Source organism: Octopus sinensis, linkage group LG20 (assembly GCF_006345805.1).
Source record: "Octopus sinensis linkage group LG20, ASM634580v1, whole genome shotgun sequence".
Taxonomy (NCBI): Eukaryota; Metazoa; Mollusca; class Cephalopoda; order Octopoda; family Octopodidae; genus Octopus; species Octopus sinensis.
Genome location: NC_043016.1, coordinates 26,855,635 through 26,882,912, shown reverse-complemented (window position 1 = coordinate 26,882,912; position 27,278 = coordinate 26,855,635). Strand labels below are relative to the sequence as shown.

The 27,278-nt window shown below is 32.4% G+C and overlaps 1 protein-coding gene across 1 annotated transcript in view; it reads left to right on the top strand.

Moving 5' to 3' along the window:
* LOC115222451 (palmitoyltransferase ZDHHC5) overlaps nt 1-27,278 on the top strand; it is a 150,420-nt gene that overhangs the window by 13,047 nt on the left and 110,095 nt on the right. Inside the window, exon 2 of the mRNA XM_029792644.2 lies at nt 19,692-19,813. Coding sequence (XP_029648504.2) covers nt 19,692-19,813 — 122 coding nt within the window. The remainder of the gene's footprint in view (nt 1-19,691; nt 19,814-27,278) is intronic.

Sequence of the window (27,278 nt, the reverse complement as noted above, 5' to 3'; positions counted from 1 at the left end):
TTAAGATGCTTTCTCTAAATTTTCAAGCATTATGCTAGCAATACCTTTAGTTAAAACTTGACCTATTCCTTGTGCCTTTTTTCTTGCTTTTGTTCATTCATCATGTGTGTGTGTATATATATATAGGGTGTGGTGAATATATTGTCTAAATTATGCAAAAATGAAAATAACACCGACATCTTATTTTAACAGATTTATTTACCAAAATTACATAAAAATATCTTGAAATACTAAAGAGTAAATTTATTCTATAAAGTCGCCATTGGCTTCAACCATGGCCTCCAGATGACTACAGAACTTCTTGCAACTCTTCTGGATGGTCTCCTTGTTTAAGTTGGTGAATGTTGCCATAATCCTTGACTTCAGTTCATCTTTGGTATTACAAGTAGTTTTGTTGGTCTCTCATTCTACTGTGCCCCACATATAATAATTAAGGGGTTGCAGTCTGTGGAGTTAGGTGGTCAGATGTTAGTGGTGATGTGGTTTCAGAAATTGTCTTACAGCCATGACTGGGTTCTCCTGTTTGTGTGGTATGGGGGTGGGAGTCCTGTTGTTAGACATAGGGTCTTGCAGCAGTTATTCCTCTTAACCCAGGGCAACACCACCTCCTCCAGGCACTTGATGTAGGCCTTTGTGTTGTGTTTAAGGCTGTGTGGGAAGATGAATAGAGGCATAACATTACCATCACTAGTGATCACTCCAAGCACCATGCTGTTGACTGGATGTTTAATTTTTATTGCTTTCAGTATGTTTTGGGGACACAGCAAACCACTGGTTGTTCTGTATATTCACCATCTGTTCGTATTGGAGCTTCCGGCACAAATGCTAAGCAGTACAGCATGTCATTTACAAATTTCTGGCTGAGTGAATTGCATCATGGTGCTGTTTTTTTTTTCACAGACAGTGCCCAACTGACCCTACCATATTGTGTCATTGGCAAAATCAAAAACAATGCACATTGCGCAAAATTAAAAATATAAAATGGGAACAATTTAACCATCTGTGTGTGTGTACACATATGTATATATATAAATATATGTACATAATCTTTTACTTGTTTCAGCCATTGGACTATGGCCATGCTAGAATACCCCAAGTACTTATGTTTTTTTAAAGTCTGGTTGGTCACTTTTGTTGGACTGCTAAGTTATGGGATGTAAACAAACACTGGTTGTCATGTGGTAGCAAGATACAAACACACACATTTAATGGGCTCCTTTTAGTCTCATCATCATCATCATTTAATTCAGCTTTCGATGCTGGCATGGGATGGACAGTTTAACTGAAGACTGGCAAGCCAGGAAGCTACACCAGGCTCCAATCTGATCTGGCAAGATTTCTACAGCTGGATGCCCTTCCTAATGCCAACCTACCAAATCCATTCACAAGGCTTTGGTTGCCCCGGGGCTCTTGTAGACACTTGCCCAAAGTGCAATGCAGTAGGACTGAACCTGAAACCATATATATATATATTATATGTATGCATTTATCTCTTGTAAATATAGAAGAAACTGAGGTAAGAAAACTGCTTTTATGCATTCTAATCCTTATTAATACCAAAGATTATTCAAATACAACTTGGCTTATATTTGCAATGTAGTGGAAATTGCTAATGTGACTGACTAAATATGAGTTAAGCATAACTAAACTAACTTATCAGAATAACCAATTGGAAAGATTAGTTCCATATAGATATAAGAGATAATTATCAATTTGGTAACTTGAGTGTTCAATTCAACATTAGATATTACAGCTGAAATATTATATAGTACAGCTGATATGCTATAAGATTCAGAGGAAATAGAACTAGTTAACTTTCATACAATATTGAAATTCTAAATAATGGCTGCTCTTTCAGCAAATACTCAACTGCAGCAATGTTTGAAGAAAGAAAAATTAAAGCTCTGATCGTCTAATGAATTTAATAATGAGTCTTGCAAAATAATGCTAGGCTAGTTAAATCTGAGTACCACAAATGTCATATTCCATGTAAGGAATATGAAACCAAATTCAAAAGTTTTACAGTGCAGTATTGATTCTGTTGAAACTTCAGATGTGAAAAATAGTTCTGGCAGCAAGATGATTGACAGTATAGTCAACATAGTACCATTTCTATCTGGAACAATGTTGCAGAATAAAAGACAGTGGATTAGTCCAGTAAAATACAGAAGAGCTTTTCATTGTTTGGTAAAACAATTAAGATGGTACAAGCTATCATAAGAGCTTGAACTAGTAAAAGAAACAATGATAGTCAACTTAGCTTGTGTGAGTCCATATGGCTAATCTCAAGTTATAAAGCATGAAAATATACATGTCAAAATGTGACTAATAGAAAAAAAGATCTTTATATCAAAGACCCATATTCTCGACATTACTTACGTTTTTGTTTGTCTTTTTTCTTCTATCAGTGATACAATCTTATAAATAAATATAAAAAAATACGAATAAGAAATCCTCTATGCAAGCATTATATCATTCCCTTTTGTGTTCATCTGAAGTAGGAATTCTTAAAAATTCTTCTTTTGATTCTTTTGTATTTGTTTATAATGCTCACTACTTCAGGAGTCTCAACAGAGATGAATACATCTTTTGTAGCTTGTAGAATTGGAAATCTTCTTTTCTGATGCACATCTATTTCATGTGTAAATTATCTTCCTTCTGCTAAGGTTTTATTTCATATTACTAATTGCATTACTTGCACAAAACTGAATTACTAGATAGTTGCTTTCTATACATATTTGTATACTAACTATAGCTATAATCATGTGTTCTTTTCATTTTCACTATTCTTTCCAGTCTTGCTTCTATAGATATGCTTCATTCTGAATATAACATTAATTTGTATGCAATCTTAATATTATGCATACATTCACCTTCATAATTTAGTCTGTAGGCAATCTGTAGATGCATATCCTCATCGTATCATTTTATTTCACAGCAGTTTCTGGTGAAGTTCACTTAACAATATTGTCACTATTGGGTTTTGCTCATTATTTGGTTTCATAAATTATTAATCAATTATATCCTCTATGGTGTTAAGACTAGTTTTTCTGTCCTTACATCTAAAGAGTAAGTTGGCTTCATTTGAAACAATTATCTATTTCATATTTTTCTCCTTTATTCTTTTTTTTTTATTATTATTTATTTTTATTAGTCTACCAAAACTATTTAATGTTGTGATCATTAATTTAACCATTACTTATACTTCTTTGGAGTAGAGGTTCAAATCAATTATGTTATTGCCTTTGATCTCTGTTAGTTTGTTGACCAGAAAAAACTTTTAACTTCTCAGAATTTTTACTTATCTCTAGTAAGTTTTGGTTTCTCAGTGTGTTATATTTGAAATCAAATATATATTCTTCTATGCTGTTGGTCTGGTATATTGGTAAATGTTTAAAACTAAAGAACTTTTTAAAAAAAATTTTCAATGTCCAGAGGGATTTATACCATCCAATGAATCTAAATAATATCCATTGAAAATAATTATGCTAATATATTTTTTACTGTATTAAGAATGTAATATTTTAATCACATGTATTCTATTGATGTTTTTAGAAGAATGCTAACACTTGGAATATCTAGTTAGAATTCACCACTAACATTCATTGTAATGTAAACTGCCTTCTAATTTCACTTAAGTCTTAGGACTTGTGATGTAGATAGATGAGAAATAAATCTTTTCCTTGAACATTATGACGCTGCTCAATAACGTATAACATACTTAGGACTTAGGTGAACTTAGGCAATTTAGAATAAAGTGTAGTTAAAAGATGAAACACTTGCTGTATATTTGAACTCATAGCTTATGAAGTATCCTAGTTCACTCTTAATTCTTAAAGTCCTACAGTGCTTTTTTTACTTTCTTTGTATAAAATTATGAAAATATAATTAAAACATATGTTTGGATGAGATTTATTGATACAATATGAAAGATTGTGACTTGGACATTTACTGTTACAGTTGATTTTTGTTGCTGTCATGTCACTTTCACCTGCTAAGATGGTTGAGAAAAGTTAAGTTGATTAGACATAGGTGTTTTTACATATGTTTACAAGATAGTGATTCCTGGATGTCAATTCTCAGAAATGTATTATGTTTCTATTTGTCTGTAATTTGGAAGCTACAGAACTTCTTATAGAAAAAAAAATCCAATATATACCTTAATTGCTTCCTTTTAAAGGTTTTGTAAGACACTACAAGTAACATTATTTACATTATGTAATAATTATGCCTTTCTCATAAATCTATCATTATACAGATCCTTAAATTTAAAATATATCAATAAATATTTAAAATAAGAATGTTTGCCATCTCCTAATATAATAATGAGCATAGTGTTTTTATATATTTGTGTATGTGTGTGTATATATTTGTCCATAATCATGCGGTAGGTATGAATGATGAAGGGAGAGAAGAGAAAATAGTAATTCAGTGTGTGTATGCATGTGTGTTTGTGTAAAATATATTTATATATTTGAATGAATGTATATCTGTTCATATATGGTTATTTAGAAAGATACAAAGAAAATGGTATTACATACACATGCGCATTTACACATACATATACATATATAAACAAACACACTTAAAAAAGGAAGCGAGCTGTGACAAAGTATAGAAAACCGCATTCGCTATAGACTGTGCTACTCACACACATAAATGTATAGAAATGCACACACACATATACTCACATAGTTGAAGCACTGTTTGATTTTTCCCCCACCTTTTTGTACCCTTTTTATATATAAAATACTACAATTAGCCATCATTTTTGACAGCATAGGGTCAATGAAACCATTGATGCAATTTCAGCTATGTGGTTGTTCCACACTTGCTCAGAATGTATAAATCCTGATATCATTTAGGTAGTTGAAATTTACCGCTTACACTGAAATGTTACCCTAATTAAATCTTTATATATAAAAGAGAGGTTGTGTGTCTGTCTCCTATGATTTAGATTCCTAACTACTCCCACATTTTGTGGTGCAGTTTAACCAAAACCGGGTATCTTATCCTTAATTAATTATATCCTTAAATTCTCGCCTCAGAAGTATTGTCATTAGCCTGACAAATCAAAGGAGAAAAATTCACTTGATAAATGTTGAAAACCAGCACAAATGTTGGAAACAGGAAATTTTTAGACAAGAAACTAATGAAGCTAATTTTTGTTTTTTGCATAAAAGAGAGCCTTAGCTCCAGTTTTCAACCTCAAACAACAACACTATTTGAATTGGAGTTTTGGATTTGGCAACAACTGTAGATATCTATAGTGTAGTACTAATTTAAGAGTTAAGTTAGCCTTTGCAAATCCTTGTTCTATTGATTAATTTCATTTTTCTTTGTCTTAGTTTTTTTTTTTTACAAACACTTTCTCAAGGCCGTGGACAAAGCATAAGCAATGAGAAATGGGATTTTTTTTCTTTTTTGTTGTAGCTTTTGTAAGAAAAATTTTATTTATATCAAAATAAAATTTGACTAAATACAAGTCAGATGAAACTAAACATCAATTGAGTGTCATTGTTTAATACTAGGGCAGCATTAATTGATCAAAATTTACGACTATTCTGTTTTCGTATCAGGATTGCATTGTTTTCCTTCTGTATATTTTCCTAATAGCAACATGTTATAATCAATGTTGGTTATTTAAAGTTAGTGATTGAAAGTAAATGTCCTAAGCCAGGTGAGACAACTCAGCCCAAGGCCTTGCTCACCTTGTGGCAAATTGTTTCGCCTGGTCTGGGATATTCAGTATTCTATAATGCTTGGTGTTATGTAGGGAACATTGCCAGGATGCGATCCTGCAGCAAATTGGCACATAAACAAAACACATACAATATGTGGCATACATATACTGAGTGTAAATGGCCTAGGGGTTAAGGTTGATTCATGATCATAAGATTGTGGGTTAAATTCCTGGACTGGGGTGGGGTGGGGGGCACTTTATGTCCTTGAGCAAGGTACATCATTTCCCATTGCTCCAGTCTACTCAGTTAAATATAAGTACCAGCCTGTCATATTGGTTTTGAGGTGTATCTTTCTGAGCTTCAGGATAATAATTTCTTCAGCTTTGCTCTATCCCTAAATCTGTATAATATTCCTGTATCCCGATTTCAACATACATTTACTTGCACTTCATATTCAAAGCGTAATAATGTTTTTTAGCATGTTGCTAATGCCCAATTGTATACATAACTTAACTGTATTCAGTTGTCTGTCAATTTCATGTCATTCATTACAGAATCAAACTTATCATCTTTCCAAAAATTCTCCAACATTCTTAGCGTTTTTTTTTTTTGTTATATAAAAGTCACCATCCTCATACAAATACATTTTAACACACACACGCACATATGAGAGGTGACTCCAGGTCATCATCATCACTCGCATAAGACACCTGCCTGCTTGAAGAACTTATGTTTTTCTGCAATTTCAAATAGCTTTTTTTTTTTTTATATCTCACACTGTTTTTATTCTTTTCTAAGTTAAAGGTAAAAATAAAGCAAAACAGATCTGTTCTTTACAGACAGTCACACAGAATAACAGCAATGAAATAATGACAACAGAGTGCACAACAAACATCTGCAATCTGATTGTTGCCTGTGCTCTTGACAAAAGATGCCAATTAGTCTTTTACACCTATCAGGCTCATTTGTATTAGTCTGAATTGCTGGATAACTTTTTGTTCCTTTAAAAATATTGTAGAATGGAAACTTTTCATAGATTGGAATTTAAATCCTAATCTCTATAGAAATTTATTGTTTCAAGAAAACATTGAATTTGAATTATTAATTTTTATGATTATAGGGAACAACTCAGGCTGTAACTTCTGAGCCCAAGTCAGGTGCATTTGAACAATGTCAAGAGAATGTCTATTACAAATGATATTTTTTGACACAGGACACCTCTAAGATGACCACCAGATGCTGAATGAAAATTGATGAACTGTGACCAGGCTTAATAAAAAGAACCTGAGTTATTGGCTGCATTTACATACCTGAAGTCAGTGTTGGCAGAAATTAAATAAGCTTGCAAATACACGTTCGCTTTACTAAATTTATACTTGGGCTAAGCCCGAACAGCCCAAGTGTCAGTCACCACTGATATACATATATAAAATAAAATAAAACAATTCACTTGTGGTAGTACTAGTTTGCAACATATTTTCCTTCTACTACACACTATGCTGTCATTGACTTCAATCTCGATACTAATTAGATCTCTTATATAACAACCTAACCTGTTACTACCCCCTAGTAAACTGTCATAAAGTTGATGTTGATTCATATTCTGTTTCTTACCTTGCCTTATTGAATTGCTAAATTTGGCAGAGCCTCACTGCAATTCCACTTGGAATTTGAAGATAACTTCTTAGAAAATAATCATATCACATTCTCTTTTCTTTGTTTTGGAGGCCTCTTCTGCATTCACCTTAGCTCTGTTCAATTTCCAACTTCTTCATTTAACGTCCCTTATTTAAAACTTCAAACAATTTATGTTTAGGATTTATTTCTTTATCAAAAAAAGATAACTGTCATGCTGTTGGCATCAATACACTCATTTTTCTTTTCTTGCATGTGTTACATGTATCTTCTCCAGAACATTCTTTTCATATGTTGTGATCATTCGTCGTCTTGTTCATAATGATCAGCATTTTGAGACCACCATTTCTCTTCATATCTTCCATGTTTCTCAGTTTTTCTCCTTCATAGTTTCCTTCATATACATTAGCATACCAATGCAGTTTCCTTCATTACACATTTTTTACTGTTTTTTTTTTTCTTTCAGCTCATTTGTGCTCTTTTATTTAATACACATTAACATTACATATCTAATAGAGCATATTCAATTCATGTCTTTCTAGTTTTCACACATTCTCCATATTCAGCACCTACATTTTGCTACCATACAACATCACATTTTGTTGAGATAATAGCTCCCAAAACTTTTCCTACCCTTTTCCTCCTTTGACTGCCATGTTTTCAGTACATCCACTTCCACAAGTAATTAGAACATTTAGGTAAGAAAAACTATCAACTACTTCTATGGAACCTTGTAAGCTCTTGAAATAATTTATTTAATGAGTGCTCTTACTGCTAAATACTCCTTGCGTCTGCCCTACAGAAAGCCTTTCTTGTGTCACATAGTTTACATTAAATATTCAATATGGAATTCCTATCAACTCTGTTTCTACATCTTGAACATAGCCACTTTTCAAAAAACAGTCTCTTTTTATCTTCTTTCATCATCATCATCTAATGTCTGTCTTCCATGCTGTTATGTATTAGACTGTTCGATAAGATCTAACAAGTTGGGGGAGTGCTTCATGCTCCAGTGTTAACTTTTGCATAGTTTCTATCGCTGGTTGCCCTTCCTAACACCAACTACCTTACAAACTGTAGTAGATGCTTTGTTATGGCTCCAACACTTGTGAAGTCATCTTACAACAAGGGCATAAAATAACCCCTATTATTGAAAGATAGATGTAATAATTCTAGGCAAGAAATGAGAAATAGTAAAATATAATAAGAAACAGATTTATAATTCTGTGAGCATGGTAGTGGAGAGCTGCTAACTAAGCCTTTTGTCCTTACTAGAATTACCTTAAAGCCCCCAATTTTAGGTTTTGCTTCTGTTTGGAATTTGTTCTAAATCTTTGATAGGTTCAGTTAAAAGAACTAGGTTGTTCAAAGTATGAGATCTCTGCAGGTAGCCAGTCTAAAACTTTTTTGTTATCATCTAAACAAATTGTAGGCGACTAAGAACCATGCCCTGATGATCACCTACCTGCATTCCAAATTAGTTTAACTAATCTTCATGTTGCTGTTGACGTCTCTGTATATAGCTTTCATGGCTCTAAACTACACTACTTAGTGCTCATAAAATTACAGAGCATGGAACCTTTCCAGATGATGAATACTAGGTGCAATGGCTTACTCTTAGTTCTCTCTTCTCCTGCAGTCAGTAAACTCTCATAGTAACATTTCAAAGCCTGTTTCTTCTCAGTGTTGGTGAGAGTAAGTGTACTGTTGTCATTCTGAACATGTATTTTTCCAACAACATGGCGACTCACATCATAACACAGCTTTGCAATCCAGAACACCTCATATCTCTGATCCATTCATTGCAGAACATATACTTTCTGCTTCTCTACTTTTAGCTTTCTTATTGTTCCTTATTTTTCCCTTCCAATTTTCCAGACCTAGGAATTCCTAGTTCTCTTGTATGTCATAGGCCTACATCTCACCCTTCTTTTGTACATATACATCTCTTAGAACTGCTTGAACTTATGTCTGGTAGAGGGCCTGTGTTCAGTTTTCATACCTTTCTTCTTCAGTTTGTCTTGTGCTTTGAGTTCATTTAGCTCTTATTTTAAAGTCACTAGACTTTGTTGAGTTGTACATTCTTCACTGGCAAATGACTTAGTATTCATGATTATCTGTTTATCATGGTGAGTTTGAAGGCTATCTGGCTTGTGTGTTCACCTGAGTGACAGGTGATCAGGTTGCTGGTCAGTTTTCCTTATTACAAATGGGTGAAATCATTTGTCATAAAAATTCCAAGATTATTTAATCCTTCTCCTTCATACCATATTCTTAGTTTTCATGTTTACTAGTGTAGCTAACATAGTGTTACTCAATATGTCTATTAAAGTGACCAGCCATTTTAACAAGGTTGCTGTCATCTATTTTCAAGTTGGTCTGTAAGAGAACCTTATAGAAGCAGTTATGCTTATCTACCAGTCTTGATTGTGGCACATATGTAAAGTTAATTGAAGCTGTCAAGTTGCTCATGACTAGATTCAGCTTAATTATTCTATCATATATTGTATCTGAATTATTTTATGTCTTTCTTTATCAACAGTTTACAAATTCCATTCACCCAGAATTTATACCTATGTTCCTTGTCTAAGGAATCTGACTGAAGTTCCCTCATAATCTAACCTTTTGTTCACAGCACACATTCTCTCATCTCTGAGCCAGCATCTCTGCAATTTTTCTATACCTAACTTTCATTGTACCAACATTGGCAGCATTTGTAAAATTTTGTTCTTAACAAAAAGTGGGAGGGTGAGTTTCATATTTGGAGGAGTCAAGTGGGTGGATTATCGTCTCTTGTTTGTTTTTCTATATCTGAAAGGAAGAGAAATTGTGCCTATGGAAATTTGCCAGTTGTTTAATCCATTTGGGATATTACCATTACCTTGTATACTAAATTTCATAGTAGTTGAGTTAATGCATAGCAATTTTCTTTTATAGAAAGCAAGAATAAAAAGTCCCTTTAGAAGGTTTTGTACATACCTTCTAGTAAGATTTTCAAGAAAGGTGCTCTTGCATATTACTTTTTGAATGAAGAATTTGGCTGATAATAAATAACAGCAACTAGAATATGCAGCTGAGTTTAATTATCTGTATTTTTAGCACTGATAATACATTTTCAGTGGGGTGAGGAAGAGGTATATTGCATGATAATGGTTTATGAATACTGTTATATAATACAAGTGCATTTTCTGTTGCAATCATAATGCAATATTCATTTTTGCTCAGTACTTACATAATGGATATAGAAAAGGATTAATATCAGAATGAATATTATATTTTGTCCAAGAATTCCTATTTTAATCTTAGTTGTTATATCTTTTATCTACTATTTGTTTTAGTCATTAGATTGTGGCCATGCTGGGGCACCATCTGGAAGAATTTTAATCAAGTTTACCCAAGTATTTATTATTTGTAAAGCCTGGTACTTATTCTATTGATCTCTTGCTGAACCACTAAGTTATGGGGATGTAAACACACACACACACACACATACATATGATGGGCTTCTTTCAGTTCCTGTCTACCAAATCACTCACAAGGCTTTGGTTAGCCTGAGGCTATAGAAGAAACTTACTCAAGGTGCCACACTGTGGTACTGAACCTGGTTTCATGTGGTTGGGAAGCAAACTTTTTGAAACACAGCCATGACTACACCTATAGGTTAAAAATTTTTATCCCAATTTATATTTTTCCAAGATTTATTTAATTTGTAAATAGTAATGAAGTTTCTTTGTGAAACTGTTTAGAGCACTATAGTCATAGTACACAATATTTAATGCTAGCAAATTCAACATTATTAGCACATTAATATTTCTTTAATTCTCTATTGTTTTTCATTACAAAATTTGAAAAATTGTCTCCCATTAAATCCAACAAATGTTAGATTTTTGCCAATTTAATTTTGTGAACTGTGACTTGGTACCTGTCTGATCAGTTTAAAGTTAGCAAGTTTTGATTTATATATTGCATTACAAGAAATAGTTTGCCTTTTAAACGTAATTCAAATGAGGAGGGGTTGTAAATTGCCAGTATTGTTCAATTACAGCAGATAAAAAAATTTTTTTAAAACTAATCAGGAAGAATTGCAAAAATGTTCAATTCTGACATATCACAATAATGACGCTTGCTAAAAATTAGGTTGATTTTTAATGTTAATCACTTATCATAATGTACTATTCATATGTGAGAGACAGACAGACGTGTGATTGTTTTATGTTAGTTAAAATTACATTCTTTAGCCTTATAGCTTTTTATTTACATTTGAGTAACACATTTTATGAACTTATAAACATTGAAAAACATTGTAAAGACTTTTCGCAGAATAGAAAGAATAGGCTACTAATTTTTCAAGTTCATTGCGAAGTAAGCTTAATATCAATTTTTTGCAATAAACTGAATTTTGAGATATAATTTAAAATATATATATTTATTAGGTTCAAGTTAGGTTTCTTTTTCAAGCTAAAGATAAATAACCATAAATAGATTAGAACGTGTTCAAAGAGATAAAAAAAAAATTCCTGTGTAATTGTTTCTTTATTTAGTATGTTGCATAGCATATAAAATCCTGACAATTGAAAATACTTTGTTAAAATACTCATTATTGTACTGTATTTTTTTTATAATAGCGTGATACAACAAAAGGACACAATTAAAAAGGGTATCAGAAATATTTAGTAACTTTAGTTTATTAAATGTGATTGGTTAATTCAGCTAGATTAGGTCCTAAAATAAACATTACAGGAACTTCAGAGAGAAAACTTCTCATTGTGCTAATATTTTTTATATCCAAATAAATCTTCCTTACATTTTCTTTTTTCATTTGAAATATTTTGAAGATAATTTAAAATTATCTAATCACTTTTATAATCACGCTTAAAAAAGGAGTTTATTGTATTTTCTTTAATGAATTGATTTATACACAGTCTGCCATAAGGTATTATATGATAAACAATTCCTACAAAAAGTTAAGTAGAAAGCTTATGTAAATATTATAATTGTTATTAAATAATATCAAAATTTACTATTTTCAAATTATTCAGAATGTGTCTCTTTTTCTGCTGAAGAGCTTTGCAATCTTCTATGCAACAAGTTTGAAGATTTGCGACCTAAATCATTTATTAAGTTAACAAATTCATCAATGATTGTAGCTCATAATTCCTAGATGTTGGTAAGGTTGCATTGGTTGATTTTATTCTTGAGATATCTCCAAAAAAAAAAAAGAAGAAAAATCAGAATTTGTCATGTAAATTCTTTGAGTCCAATCACAAAATAGTCCATAGAATCCTGTCCATCAACCACTCAAATACTTATGAATGCTTTTGAATGTGAGTAATTTAGGATGAACAGGCCAAAAGTTAGCTGTTAGCACCTGGATATAAATTTCACAATCGCTGTCAGAAGAAAAACCAGAATTGTGAATTGCAAGCCCAAATAAACAATCCACTACTACTCACACTATTCACCTTTCACTAAAGTAGTATTCTTTTGTAATGATCTTTGTCTTATTGGTTGCTTAATTTAATCAATAAAAACATTTCAGATGGATAAAGTCATCCATCTGCACAGCTGGTGGCTGTTTTAAGTTGCAGATAACCAACATTTTCTCACAGAAATGAGTTCAAATGACTAAAATCACCTTGATTTAATATTTGAAGTGATGTAAATTTTAACCCTTCAGAATGTTTGCAATGTTGTTTACCTGATATTCATTTAAAAAGAACCTTTTATTGCCTGGCTAACTAGTGTTGACTGACACCAAGTAACTAAAATGAGGAGCCTCATTACTTGAAATTGTCCTCTCCCACTTAGTAAACAGTATATCAATTGTTCTCTAGGTTAGTAGAACACTTCTGGAATCCTTCCTTTGTTGTATTTGAAATTGGGTATTCAAGTAAATATTTTTGCTAAATAAGTTTACCCTTGTTTATACCTTATTAGGTAGTTGAAACTCCCCCTCCCCCCCACTACAATTCAGTTACTATGTTCTATGAGGACACAGTCAGTCATATCCATACATTGAATGCAAATGTTCATGGTGCTTCTTCATTGTTAATTTTGGACATTTGTTTGACTACTTAAGTATCTCAGGCATAGGTAACTAACCTTTTTTTTTGAGAATTAGGCTGTATGAGACATGACTTATCATCAAGCAGGTTGTACTACTAAAAAGAATTCAAGGTAATTTTTTGTTAGGCACACTATTCAGAAAGTCCCATCTTCTTGACTTTGTTACGGATACCTCCACAGAACAAATGAGATGCACAATCTTTATATACTCAATTTTATGATATCAGTTTAACACCATGTGCTGCAGCAATGAATTCCCAATCTTTTCGTTTAGTAGCTGATAGTACATGCTTATGAATTTTAACAGCAAATCTTTTGCCCTCATTTGCTTCCTTGTTTACCTCATGAAATACCAGTACTTGTAATCTAAGAACAAGCTATCATTGCTGTCAAACTAATTTTATTTATCCAAAAGTAAATGTTACTTTGTAGGCTTAATTCAGATGAAATGAATTAAAATTTAAAATGGAAAAGGCATCTGAGGGGCAATGCATACCCTGTGCACAGATAAATTTATAGTGTGGCTTACAATGCATTGCTTACCTATGCTTTTTAACTGAACTGATTTTTTTATGTCTCACCATTATAGGTATTTATTCTCCAGTCAAATTAAATCAACTCATAAGTAAATGAAAGCCTTGAATCCATCACTGTACCTGCACACATGTATACACACACTCATACACACAGTCACCTATCTACATATGTATTTACGTATGTTTGAAGATAGTCAAACCAAATTTTCATCATTCTGAGCCACTCACCCAATGAGTATTTCTGCCAAATTTGGTGAAAATCCATTCAGCTGTTTTCCAGTAATTTTGCAAACACACCAAGTATTGAATCTGCATAAGCCCAAGCAATTCAAAGCATTGTTTTATTTTCAATATCTGAGAATATTTTGTTTTGAAGTTATTTTAATTTGTTTCAAGATTCTTTTTTTAAATTTATACATATGAATGTGTAGAGTTAAATGTCAGTCCTTAAAGTCTTTCAGTAATTAGGAGACATTTATTTTTCCACATTGCTAAAAGCTGAGTCTTAAACCTTATCATACTTATTTTACACTAGTGGGTGGACTGACTCATTTAGTACTTTTATCATGAATGTACAATGCCAGTGATTTGACACAAACAAGCAATACTTCAAATAATTATGTGACACTTTATTACAACTCTCTCAGCAAAACTTGTCATGTCAAGCAGTGGAACAAAAATAGTTAAATAGGAATATAAGAATTTAATATATGTAATGGAAATGTTATGTAATAGTTGTGAATTGATCATAACAAATTGATGAATTATTTCTCAAACATGAACAGCAATACATTCAAACTATCTAGGATAAAACAAATCAAAGTAGATTTTTTATATTTAATTTACTGGCTTTTCTGAATTAAAATCTGATCAGGGATTAGAAAACAAATTTAAGATCTTTCTGGATTTTATTCTATATGTGATTAAGTAGTATACTGCTATAATGGCTATTTGTAAAAATAAGAATTTTATAATGTTGTTGACTGATATTATCAGTGGCTGAATTTTTCAAGATATCAGCTTTTCTGTCTGTAGATTGTAAGTTTATAGTTTGTCACTGGAGGCATTTAATTTTGTTTCACATTATCAGGTCATGATAGCTTAACATTTTGACAAATGTCTCCAAAAAGATTAAGGAGAATCAGATAAGATTTTCATGAGCAGTATATTTGCAATGTATGTACTGTTAAGTAATGATTTCTTTCATTTGCCCAAGATCAGAAATTTGTTGCAGGGGGAAATAGTGAATATCATTGACTTTAGTTTATAGCTGGTACTAATTTTCTTAAACAGTAAAGTTAGCCCAAATGAAATTTGATATCAGAACACAGACAGAGGTGAGGCTAGACACATAGTTTGGCACTCTGTGAAATCCCTACCACTGCCTGTAGATATAATAAATACTAAGATCAATGTTTCAGCCAGAAAACACTGTGTTGTTCTCTACATTGTTCCTATATTTTTATATTTTAGCTTTTCATTTTCTGTTTAGAAAGGCTTACATGAATAGTAAACAAATCTTTTCCTGAAATACCCCTGAATGTGCCTTTTCTATTGAAGTTTACATATACAAATAATAAAAATAGTAATTAAATAATAATAAAGATGATTTCTTTGTAACAACAATGGTGATTTCTTAATAGTAATAAGTAAAACTAATTTATTTTTTCTGTTGCCTTTAAAAAAAGTTTCAAATTTCATAGTGAACTAGGGTTCTCTAGAATTATTCATAATCTTAAGAAAATAAAAAAAAAGATTCACTATATAATAGAAATATTAGTGACTGTTTAGAACTTTTTGAACATATGCCAAATATGAGAATGAGATAAGCTACTTTTTTCTTAAAAATTTTTTTTAAAAATTTAACATTTATAGAATCACATTATCTGTCAAGGTCCCATTAAAAATATGGTTCTTGATAAGATAAATACAAGTATGCAAAACATGATGCACTTTTCATATCAGTGTCATTATATATACACTACTTTGATTCAGCTTGTTAAAGTTTGAGATAGTTACAAAGTTGTGTTTCTTATCTGAAATGATCTAACAGAGTAGGCAAGTGGAATGGAGATACATTGGAATGATAATTATTTGTTAAGGAACTGTAAGGATTGATAATGAAGAAATTGTGTGCGTGTTATTTTTGAAATTGTTTCAGTTGCTAATATTGATGTTTACTATGGGCTTATTTGTAAAAGTAAATTTATTATGTTTGTTTATTTAATCCAGATAATAATGTGGATTATTCCTCCACAACTTGTCTGCAAACACCTACCTCTCCATCACTCTTCTAATTACATTACTGCTCACTCAGATAGTATAAATGATACCCATTTATCCTCATTAAACTTACATCATCTCCCTATTACTGCTCCTTATCAACCTCTACCATTAGCCATTCCTATTTCCTTTACTTCCCTCCTGAAACTGATATTCACCACTAATCATGTTTTCAGTTGTCTGTCCCATTCACTGTATCCACTTCAACCTCCATCTCTAACCGTCTATCACTCATTAATGAACTCACTTATCCACCTACCTTTCTGATCCGCTAACCTTACACTCTCATGTACCTTGATGGTATGCCCCCACCACCTTTCTTTCTTGTTTTAGCTGGAGAAGCCATGTATCTCCTCTTGTGCAAAACACCTGTTCCAGTCCCTCTATCATACTTTAAGCTCTAAACACCTGACATAAAGCCACTTCCCTCAATACTACAACCCCACTCATCTTAGGGGTCTTGTCTTGAGAGTTACTTGATGGCATCGCTTGTGCCAGTGACATGAAAGCAGTACCAGTACATTATGTAAAGTTGTTGACATTAGAAAGAGCATCTGACCATAGAAACCATGCCAAAGTGGACATGGGAGCTTGACACAGTCTTCTGGCTCATTGGTTTCTATCGAAATGTCTCACCTATAGTAATATGGAAAACATTGAAGAATGGTGGGTTATGTCAACTCTAAACTAAGAAAACCATTTTGACTTTTGTATGCTTTGGAAAACTTTAGAATTAATTGTATAATTTTAATTTAGATAATGTTTGCATTGAATAGTAACATGAGAATTTTAAAAAGGTTAAATTGTTCATTTACATTTTGTTTTTAAATTAAGCATATTGAGAAATCGATAAATATAAAGGAAGCAGTATTTAAGTATTTTGTGGCAGAGTAGTTAAAATACTAGTATTCTTCCTTAATTTAAGCTTTGTTCCAGTATAATTTGTCTTAAGGAGTCATCATTTGCATAAATAAATATTCAGAATGATATAAACTAGTAAGTAATATTAAAGCAATATTAAAGGAAGGTATCAGATTAAAGTCTGATGCTTCACTTTAACTATTGTCATGTAGTAGTTTGCATCTCAGTTCAATTCCAAGGTTGATAAAGCTTTTCATTTTGATGGATGTTAATTAAACATTGGTAATGTACTAGTATAACAACTAAAATCAAAATTATGGCTAGTCTGTGGTATTTGTGGTTAAGTCTCTAAGCACTTAATTGGCTACCTCTGTATTACAAAATATATATTTCCCCAATGAAATGTTAATGCACTGTCATCTAAGCTGATTATTAATTTATATTGTGTTCATTCATTGTTTTGTAACAGCAAAAAACTATTGAATCATTCTATTTCTGAGTGCTTCATTTTGTGACTGCTTATATAGTATCATCTATTATTCACTTATATATATTGCAGGTTTTTGCACCTGGTTACTATATAAATAGTTGTCACTTTACAGTGTATGATTGTATGCATTTTGCTTCAGCTGGTATAGACAAGAAAATGCAAAATATGGAACTTTATCCAAAATATTATTTTAACTGTTGTTTTGCCAAAGATTATCTTCAGATTCACTTCTGCAAGATTCATGCCAATAATGTCTTCATTTTTTTCTAGCCTACTCGTGTGTGTCTGTGTGTGCATGTGCATTTGTGTGAGAGAAAGTACAAGCGAGCTTACATTTTTTGCCAGAACACAAAAACAGAGAAGGGTTGGGAAGGAGCAGCCAACAAACTTTATTCTAATATATACTAATTAATCAATCATATAACTTACAAGTCATAAGTTAGTCATTATTCAAACTACAAAATATATATTAAAAACATATAGCCAGAAAGTCAAGATTCATGCTTACTTTCAAATTGAAGTATTTAGAAATAATAAATGAAAATGAAAATTTAATACATATTTGAATTTATAAGTTTTGAGGTTTACTAGTTTATTTCATTAAAAAGCATTTATATAGTTTGTTGTATTTTCGATTAATCAATTTGTAATGTTCATTTGTCTCTTTAATTTGCTTATATTCTTTGTGAAAAGCTAATTTTACTATATATTTCAGAAGAATTTAAATATAAAACTGAAAATTTGATCATTTCCATTTTGTAAAGGGCATCCAACCATAGGAACTATGCTAAAGCAGGCATTGTAGTTTAGTGCAGTTTTCTGGCTCACCAGCTCTTGCCAAACCTATGCCAGCATGGAAAATAGGCATTGAATGATGCCGAGGAGATAGTTTATATATATAAATTTTATTTTGATGAAGAGTTCATTATTATTCTGACCAAGTAGGAACTAAAATAAAGTTGAGAACATATATGTACTAAATAAGTTTTCTCTGTTGCATTATTTCAACATCAATGATGAAACAGAAAATATGTTAACCACTGTAGTTTTGGATAAATGCCATTGGATAATTTGTGAAGACCCTGAGCCAAGCTCTGTTAAATGCTTTTATTTATTTATTTATTTTTTTTTTACATGTTAACTTATTCAGTGAAGGTGAACCACTACAATATGAATTGTTTTTGGGTCAGATTACAGATTAGTTCAGCAGCATAGCTTATTTATGTATGCCTGCTATGGATGTGCTGCTTAAAAGATGACTTTCTCAATGTAACATTTAATTTATTGAAAATATATCAAATAGCTATTGATTTTTTTTTTTTTTTTATCTATATAAATATATATGAGATTTGGAGAAAGCATTCATGCATTCTTACATCAGCATTTACAGATTTGAAGATTTATATTTATTTAATTTTTACTTTTATTACATTTATTTTCAAAAGCATATTTACCTAATGAAATAGATACTAACTACATGTTCATAGGTCATGAGTTGAAACCTTGATACAGGCATTGTTTTTAGTTTTTTGTTTCCTTCTAATTTAGAATTAATATCTGTTCACAATATAATGTTTGTCAAAGTAGGAGCATTTAGCTTTAAAATCGCTGCTTTCAAAGGTCACTTAATTGTTATTTGCAAGTTGGTCCAGGTTGAGTGAAACATTTCTTAACCTGATTTGTAAGATTTGTTTAATGTCTGTTTTATCCTGCAAGGTTAGCAATTTATGAAACCATGTAGTTCTAATTATACTATGTGTGTGTGTCCCCTCTAATATATTATAGCTTCTACTGTTGTACCAATTGTATCCTTGTAAAATATGTGTTTTTATAATAGACAAAAAAATTTGGATTAACTTTCTAAATGTTATTAACACCCTTCATTAGGGCTCTTGCAGACAAAAGAATTAGTGAAAGACATTTAAAGAGTTTTCCAAATCATGTAAGCCTGATAATGTCGATAAATGAATACTATTCTTTTTTTAATGAAATGAAATGAAAACAACCAGTGAAAATTATTTCAGCGTATTTTCTCTCCTTTAAATAGACATGAAATGAAATAACTAAAAAAATGTTGTTGTTTTTTTTTTAAATATACGTATTGAACCCTAATTCCCTATTTTTATTATTTTGCAGTGTCCCAGACCACCTTGAGAAATATCATATGGCTATTCCTATATATCAGGGTATATTATCTTTATTTGTTGTTGCAAATTTTGCCTTAGCAACATTTATGGACCCTGGAGTCTATCCCAAAGGTATGTTTTACAATTCCACCTATTCTATCGTTTTGATACAAACCTATGATTTTAAATAGTAACTTGTTTATTATTATTATAAATATTTGACATTAGCTTTAATCTTTAGTCATCATTGTTTTCATGTGTATTATTTTCATCCATTATACATTAAAATTCATGCATAATAATTTCTTAACTGTAATGTTCCTGAATGCCAACCAGTTAAAAATAATTTTGCAGTCATGAAGCTTTATGATTATGTCTGAAGAACAATATATAACAACTTATGAAGTATCAATAATAGAACTGGATGTCTACTACATTATTTATACATCTGGAAGTAATGATACAATAATGTTTTTTACAAAGTCACGCATCCTCACTCCACTTTTGTGTTGAGATAAAACCAATTTAATCAATCAAATTTTATAAATTATTTACATATTGCACATGAGAAATTAAAAGAACAAAATTAAAAATTCAATTGTTGTTGGCCTCCCTGCAAGGCACAAGATCATGACAGCTTCCTTCTACTCCTTCTTAGGCCCCAGTTCAACTGCTCAGAAGCTGGTCTGCCCCTGTAGGTACGTGCGTGTAATTAAAGAGGTGTATGGTTCTTATACAGGGAGCAATTTGTAAAATGTGTGTTATGGTTTATATGGTATAGCTAGAAGAAAAGGAAAGGTGATTTCTTGGTTCTGGGTTGGATTAGTGTAGTTCAGATGTTGATAGCTTTGGGAACAATGTTTAGTTTTTTAATGTGTGGATTGTCTATAGGTTTTCTATTGTTTGTTCACTTGTGACTTTGGATATAGTTGGAATGTTTGTGATGTAGTTTTTGTAGCCTTGTTCAATATAGTTATTCCTGGTGAGTGTATGTATTGTGAGGTTTTGTGATAATTGCTTAAGTTGTAAAGGCATGTAGTTTCAGTGTATGGTATGTGGAAGTATGTGTGTAATGTTTCTTGTGCAGCCTGTGGCAAGTCAGACCATAGTATTTTCTATGAGCTGTGTATTGCTGCTTATGTGCAAAGCCATTGGAGACCAGACAAAAGAAGGGTATGTTCTAGAATGGATCACATAATTTTCTTTTCTTTTGCATGTTGTGATGAATTTCTTTTATTCTGTTGGCCTCCATTTGAATATAGCCAAGTAGTATATATTTATATATAAAATGTATGTGTTGAGAAATATGTGGACTTTTGTTTAATTATTTTTGATTTGTTTAGTATTGTGTTAGACCTATGATTAAAAACATTCCAGCCATGACCATCCATTATTTTTAGGAGTATTTGAAACATCTTTATCTAATGTAACATGTTATTTAAGACAACTGGGTGTTTGAAGTGTATTTGGCTGCTATTTCTCACATGTTTAGCAATGGATGCAAAACTCAATACTATTGGATGTTTTGTTGTGGTCACAGTGTCATTAAGTTGTATCTTATGTGTAAGGTTATATTTGGCTTGATTTGGATAAAAAATGTGGCAATTATTTTGTTTTTCTTGTGTGAAGCTGTTCTTCAGTGTCCAATTCATCATTATCATCCTCATCATTGCTTTTCCATGTTGGCATGAGTTGGATAGGTTGTTTACAACCTGAGCCAGTTCTTAGAGTTACCATTCTCCTAGATTAACCAGGACCCACTTTTAGCCCATATGTTCCAAGATTTCTATTGCTGGATACCCTTTATATCACCAGCTACCTTACATTGTATACTGGGTATATTTTACTATATTCCTGGCACTACAGATGCCATGCCGGGCAAGACTTAAGTGTTCTCTTTATCCTCTATTATCATTAGTTTACTGACACCTGCAAAACTAAAGAGTTCCCTCTTCTCTGCATGCATATCTTTCCTTCTGTTCTTACATAATTGGTGTGTAAAAAGGAACATTTTCTATCATGTCACTGGTAATAGAAAGTAGCCTATGTTTGAGCTTATGAGTATCCTCTATTCTGTGTTGGTCTGGGTTAAAAAAGGTCATCTTACCCTGAACTGGTCTTTATTCTTACTGTTCATAGGTCAATATGTTAGGTTGTATACAAAGAGTAGGTAGGAGGTTCATAATTGAAATATAGTTTCCATAAGAGTCATAAATATAGAGTCCATAAGAGCAGCCAAGGATAATTGAAAATTTTATGCTGAGGTAACCTTGACACTAAGTTATTGGGTATTTTACTTTTGGGTTTCTTAAAAGTAGTATAAGGGATGCCTCTGTTGTAAAGGTTTTACAGCCTGGTATTCCTTCTATATTGTACCTAATTTATCAAAGGAGATAGTGGGATTCTTCTTGAGTTGCAATAGCATCTAGGTAGCTTGTGCTAGATATCATCTGTCAAGGTTTAAGTCAGTGTACTCAACACTAAATCAGCCCTTGTTGCAAGTGAAATAGCAAATGGTCAGTAGGGGCATTTAGGTAAAGAGATGGATGGGGCTTATTGTGCTGGCATGTAGGTTAATGGACCGATACCCGCTGAGACCTCATTAAAGAGGACAGAAGTAGTGGGGTGGAGTGCAGAGTTGGCAGACATCTGTTGTTATTTCCCCATCACTTAAGGCAGTTTGATGGGAGAAAGAACAAGTGAGTTTGAGGGTTATAACAGTTGATAACCTGGGTGATAAGTGTATATTGGTGATGCAAGGAAGAATAATGGAAGAGAGAGTTAGTGATAGTCATTTATGTAATAGTTAAGGAGAGTAGATAGCCATTGGATATACAGAGCAAAAACAACCAAAAGCAAGAGGTTTGCACATGTTCTGTGACATGTTTGCTCCATCTTGCAAAGGAGTGTATCGGGAAGAAGTGAATATGGAACAAAAGTGATATACTTACCTTCTTTGAAAGTATGGAAATGTTATTCAAGAAGGTGTCAAATGAAGAGAATGCATGAGAGTGAGGGAGCTTACCCTAGGTAGATCCTAACAGATCTATGGAAATTGACAACTGCATTATAGAAAACATAATTGTGAATATGAAGGCAGGGAAAGCAGCTGGATCATCAGAGATGGTTGCTGAGATACTGAAAATATCTGATTAAATAGATTGGTCACACACTAGTCACTTATGTAGTTAGTCCAGTAGGATGGGGAAGTGTCATACCCAATGGTAGGCATAGTAGTATCAATTTATTAATGTTATTCCAAATTGTCATAACTATCAATGTTCTAATGTTCTACTTTACATGATAACATATATTGGGTATATGTGTGATATGGAAATTTTTTTACTTATCTCAATACTGTATCATCTTGTCTAAGATCTGGCATCCTAAAATCTGACCTCAATTTCTGTGATGTTTTCTTTGGACTTCTTCCTCAGTCAAAAATTCATGCTATAAGTATTTGGCACTTATTCACTTATAACTCATTGTAAATAAATGTATTGTGTAAGTGAAGTAGTTTCAACTAGGTTTTGAAGTCGGACACTATTAATTGGGATCTAATATCATGAAAACTTTGTGTCTTCCTTGTTCTTTTTCAAGGCACCCAGTTAAAAGAAAAGCAACGTTGACTGATGGCATTAAAATTTGAATTTTATATAGTAATTTGCCCATCTGTCCACTTTCTTTACTAACACTAATATAAGCTTAAGGAGAACCTGATACAGTTACTTGATTTTATAGAAATAGTAGCAAAATCTCCCTTAATTACATCTGGTGATTTTAAAAATGAAGCAGATATATAAGGTAATGTAGTCTGAGATACTCCTTAAAAGACAAGATGGTTACAGCTGGAATGTTTAAGATCATAGATCCATTCAAAGTTGACCCAGAGGTAAACAACAACAAAAGAATTAATATTCAAGCAAATTTGTATTCTGTCTGTGAAGTTAAGATGTTATACTCTGATCAAACAGTCATAAGTTAAGGCTACTGTTACAGGTAGAGAATCCAAAAGTAAGATGTCTGCACACATTCTGTGACACAAGGACTGCAAATATAAGGCATTCTGGATTGCAAAGCATGCTTTTATTTAGAGATTCAGAAAAGAAGGCTATGAACAGTTATTAAATGTGGTGAATGCATGGGAGAAAGAGAATCTTCCTAATGTGAACACAACAGAGGGTCCAGTTATTTATGTTGACAGTAGTGTTATAAAGTAATTAAGAAAATGAAGATTAGAAAAGCCCCTGGTCCATTAGAAATTACCTCTTGAATGCTTAAAATATCTGGTGGTTTAGGACATGGCTTAGTTACTTGTATAGTTAATGATGTTGTACAGGAAAGCATATCCATTGATTGTTGTAACAGCATTATAGTCAGCTCTTGCTGACAAGGGTAGAGGAGATGCCATATAAAGAAGTAATTATAGAGGTATCAAATAACTGGACCATGTTATGAAAGTTACTGAAAGAATCATAACCCAGTTAATTAGAAAGAACCTGGATGAGAATCAGTTTGGTTTTTTGCCAGGGAGAAGCACTACTGATGCTCTCTTTATGGTTCAGTAACTACAGGAGAAGTATTTAGCAATAGCAAAAAGTAAACCACTACACTTGGCATTCATTGACCTGGAGAAAGCCTTTGACAGGGTGACTTGATCCTTTGTCTGGTGGTTGTACGAAAACTAGGAGTAGATGAATAGCTAGTGAGAATCACTCAAGCTATGTGTAGGGATTTAAGACCAGCTACCCTTGGGAACTCCTCTATGCTGACGACCTTGTTATAGCTAAAAGTGTAGAAGAATTAAAATTACAAGTATGGAAACAAAACCTGGAATCAAAGGATCTTAAGGTTAACTTCGCAAAGACTAAGGTTCTAATTTGTAGGAAAATAGACAGAACATTAAACCCTTAGGGTAAATGGTCCTATTCCATATGCAAACAATGGACACATAATAGGTGCAGTGAAATCAAAGGTAGGTTAATGGAGAAAGTAGAATTTGTTTGTGGTAAATGTGCAGGAACAATAAAAGCACATGAGAAATAGATGTTCTGGAATGCCCAGGAGTCACCTTAGAAGTAGTAGATAGCTTGTTATCTAGGTGACCTAATTAACAGTAGAAGAAGATGCTATGCTCTGAAAGTATAGCTGCTAGAATTTGAATTGGCTGAAGTAAGTTCAGAGACCTTTTTCTGCTGTTGGTAACAAAAGGCTAATTGTATTATGCTTCTGTTCTAACAGTGCTACATAGCTGTGAAACTTGAGTTGTAAATTCAGAGGACATGCAAAGGCTTGGAAGAAATAAAACAAGTATGATCCAGTGAATATGTAATGTTAGGTTCATGTATGACAAAGCATAAATGGGGTTAGAGAAAAATTGGGCATAAGAGGCATCAGATATGTTCAAGAGAGTAGACTGTGCTGGTATGGTCATGTGATACAGATGGATGAGGACAACTAATAAAGAACTACTAATCACTAAACATTGAAGGAACATGTAGAAGAGGTAGATCTAGGAAGACATGGGATGAAGTGGTGAAAATTGACATCAATATGTTGAATCTTTCAGAGGAGATGAACTACCTTTTATCAATTCTGTTATAGCAATTACACACTTTCTTTTTCTATATTAATGACTTACTTATTGTTAGTACTAACCATATAGGGTCTTCCTACGCAAATGATACTATTCATCATTCCTTGTTAACCTTTCCACACAAGTATCATCCGTATACTGCATAATAGCTGACTTACTTCAAACACTACCTCTTTGAACAAATCCCTCAAGTGAAAATCTTTTTTTTTCTTCAGCAGAACAAGAGATACAATTACAACATGCATCAAGGAAACACTCTTGCACCACACCATTCCTATTCATGAACAATATACTACTAAACTCTAAATTTACTGCAAATTCTAGATTTCCAAGCCTATGGTGATCTTTCTTGGTACATATATATTACCAAAAACAGGCTCTCTTTCAGGGTTGCTTGTATAGTAATAATGCTGATGCTTACATACATATGAACATTTCAAACCACATTCAAAATTTCCATCAGGCTTATTGGCAAAGATTCAATACTGGCTCACAAATGCGCTATTTCTTCTATCTACCTTCACCTCTATGATCTAGCAAGTTGTAAGACTACCTAATACATCTTTGTTCTCTTCAGCTCCTTCTGCCTTATAGATCCCCTTCTTATCACATTCAATAATTTCTCCCTAGAGTTGTGTAATTTTTCTACTAATTTTGATCTGCACATAATCAATTATAACAACTTCACTATTGTAAGAAGGCCTGTAAATGGCATATGCATTTCTCTTCATTTAATAAATAGTAAGTACAGTTGCCTGTTCATTGATTGTTTGAACATTGCCAAGGTATCTACGATGACCAAGTTCTAGCTCATGTTCTTGAGGTGACCAAATTGTATTCTTTTAATCTGACTGACAGATAGTGTGGCATACCCTGAATGGAAATGTTTGAATTAGTATTGCTCTTAGGCTATGTTTCACAGACATGTGTTTCTTGACTCTCTCTAACCTATAGATTATTAATTTTAGTGTATCACATGCTTCACTTATGCTATCCACACACTCTTCTCTTCATGCACAACCTTGTTGTCATTAGTTCTAATCTCTTAGACTTATATATGCAGATAATACCATCAGTCATTCCTCTTTAATCTTTCCGCACAATTATAATCAACATGCAATTCATCATAGATGTGAACATGAAGGTAGATATTCTGGAAATTAAAAATTGTAAATAGTTTTTCTTATTTATTTCTAAGCAGGTTGGATGTTTGTTTCGATGGTATTACATAAACTATGCTTAAGGTGAAATGTGAAAAGGAATTTGTAATTTGGGATTTTGTTTCATTTCATTTTTCATGTCATAGCTTTCAACATACACCTTGATTGGTTAAAAGAACTCATTACAATTCAGTTAAACAATTGAAGTTATTTATTTAAAGGATCATTAATGAAACACTTGTGAGTTCTAAGGGAACAATAATTTATAATGAAATCTTAAGTAAGATAAATAAAGGATAATAGTTTATAATTTAGTTTGGTGGCAACAATAGCTTTGACAGAAATTTTAGTAGTGTAGAAGTTAGCTATGAGGTGTTGTGGCCAGATGAGCTAATATAAGCATTGAAAATTAAGTTGAAACTGATGGTGGTGCTAGTCAACATTCTTCAGACATACAGTCTAATGACAAATAATTATAGTAATTCTTGGGCTCTCTATTGTAACCTACTCCTGCTGTTGTGAATTAGATAGGTTTTGGAGTTCAGGCTTTCCCACTATATGCAACACAATCACACACAGCGACATACATTTTGGACACAATTGAATGGGACTGCCAGGTTGAGGAAAAAAGTTAGGGTGGTGAAGATGACTTCTTGAATTGATAAACAAACAAAAGATATTGCAAGATGATTGTTGTTGCATAGCTTCTTCAGGTCTAATTACTCTTTTACTTGTTTAAGTCATTTGACAGTGGCCATGCTGGAGCACCGCCTTTAGTTGAGCAAATCAACCCCAGGACTTATTCTTTGTAAACCTAGTAGTTATTCTATTGGGCTCTTTT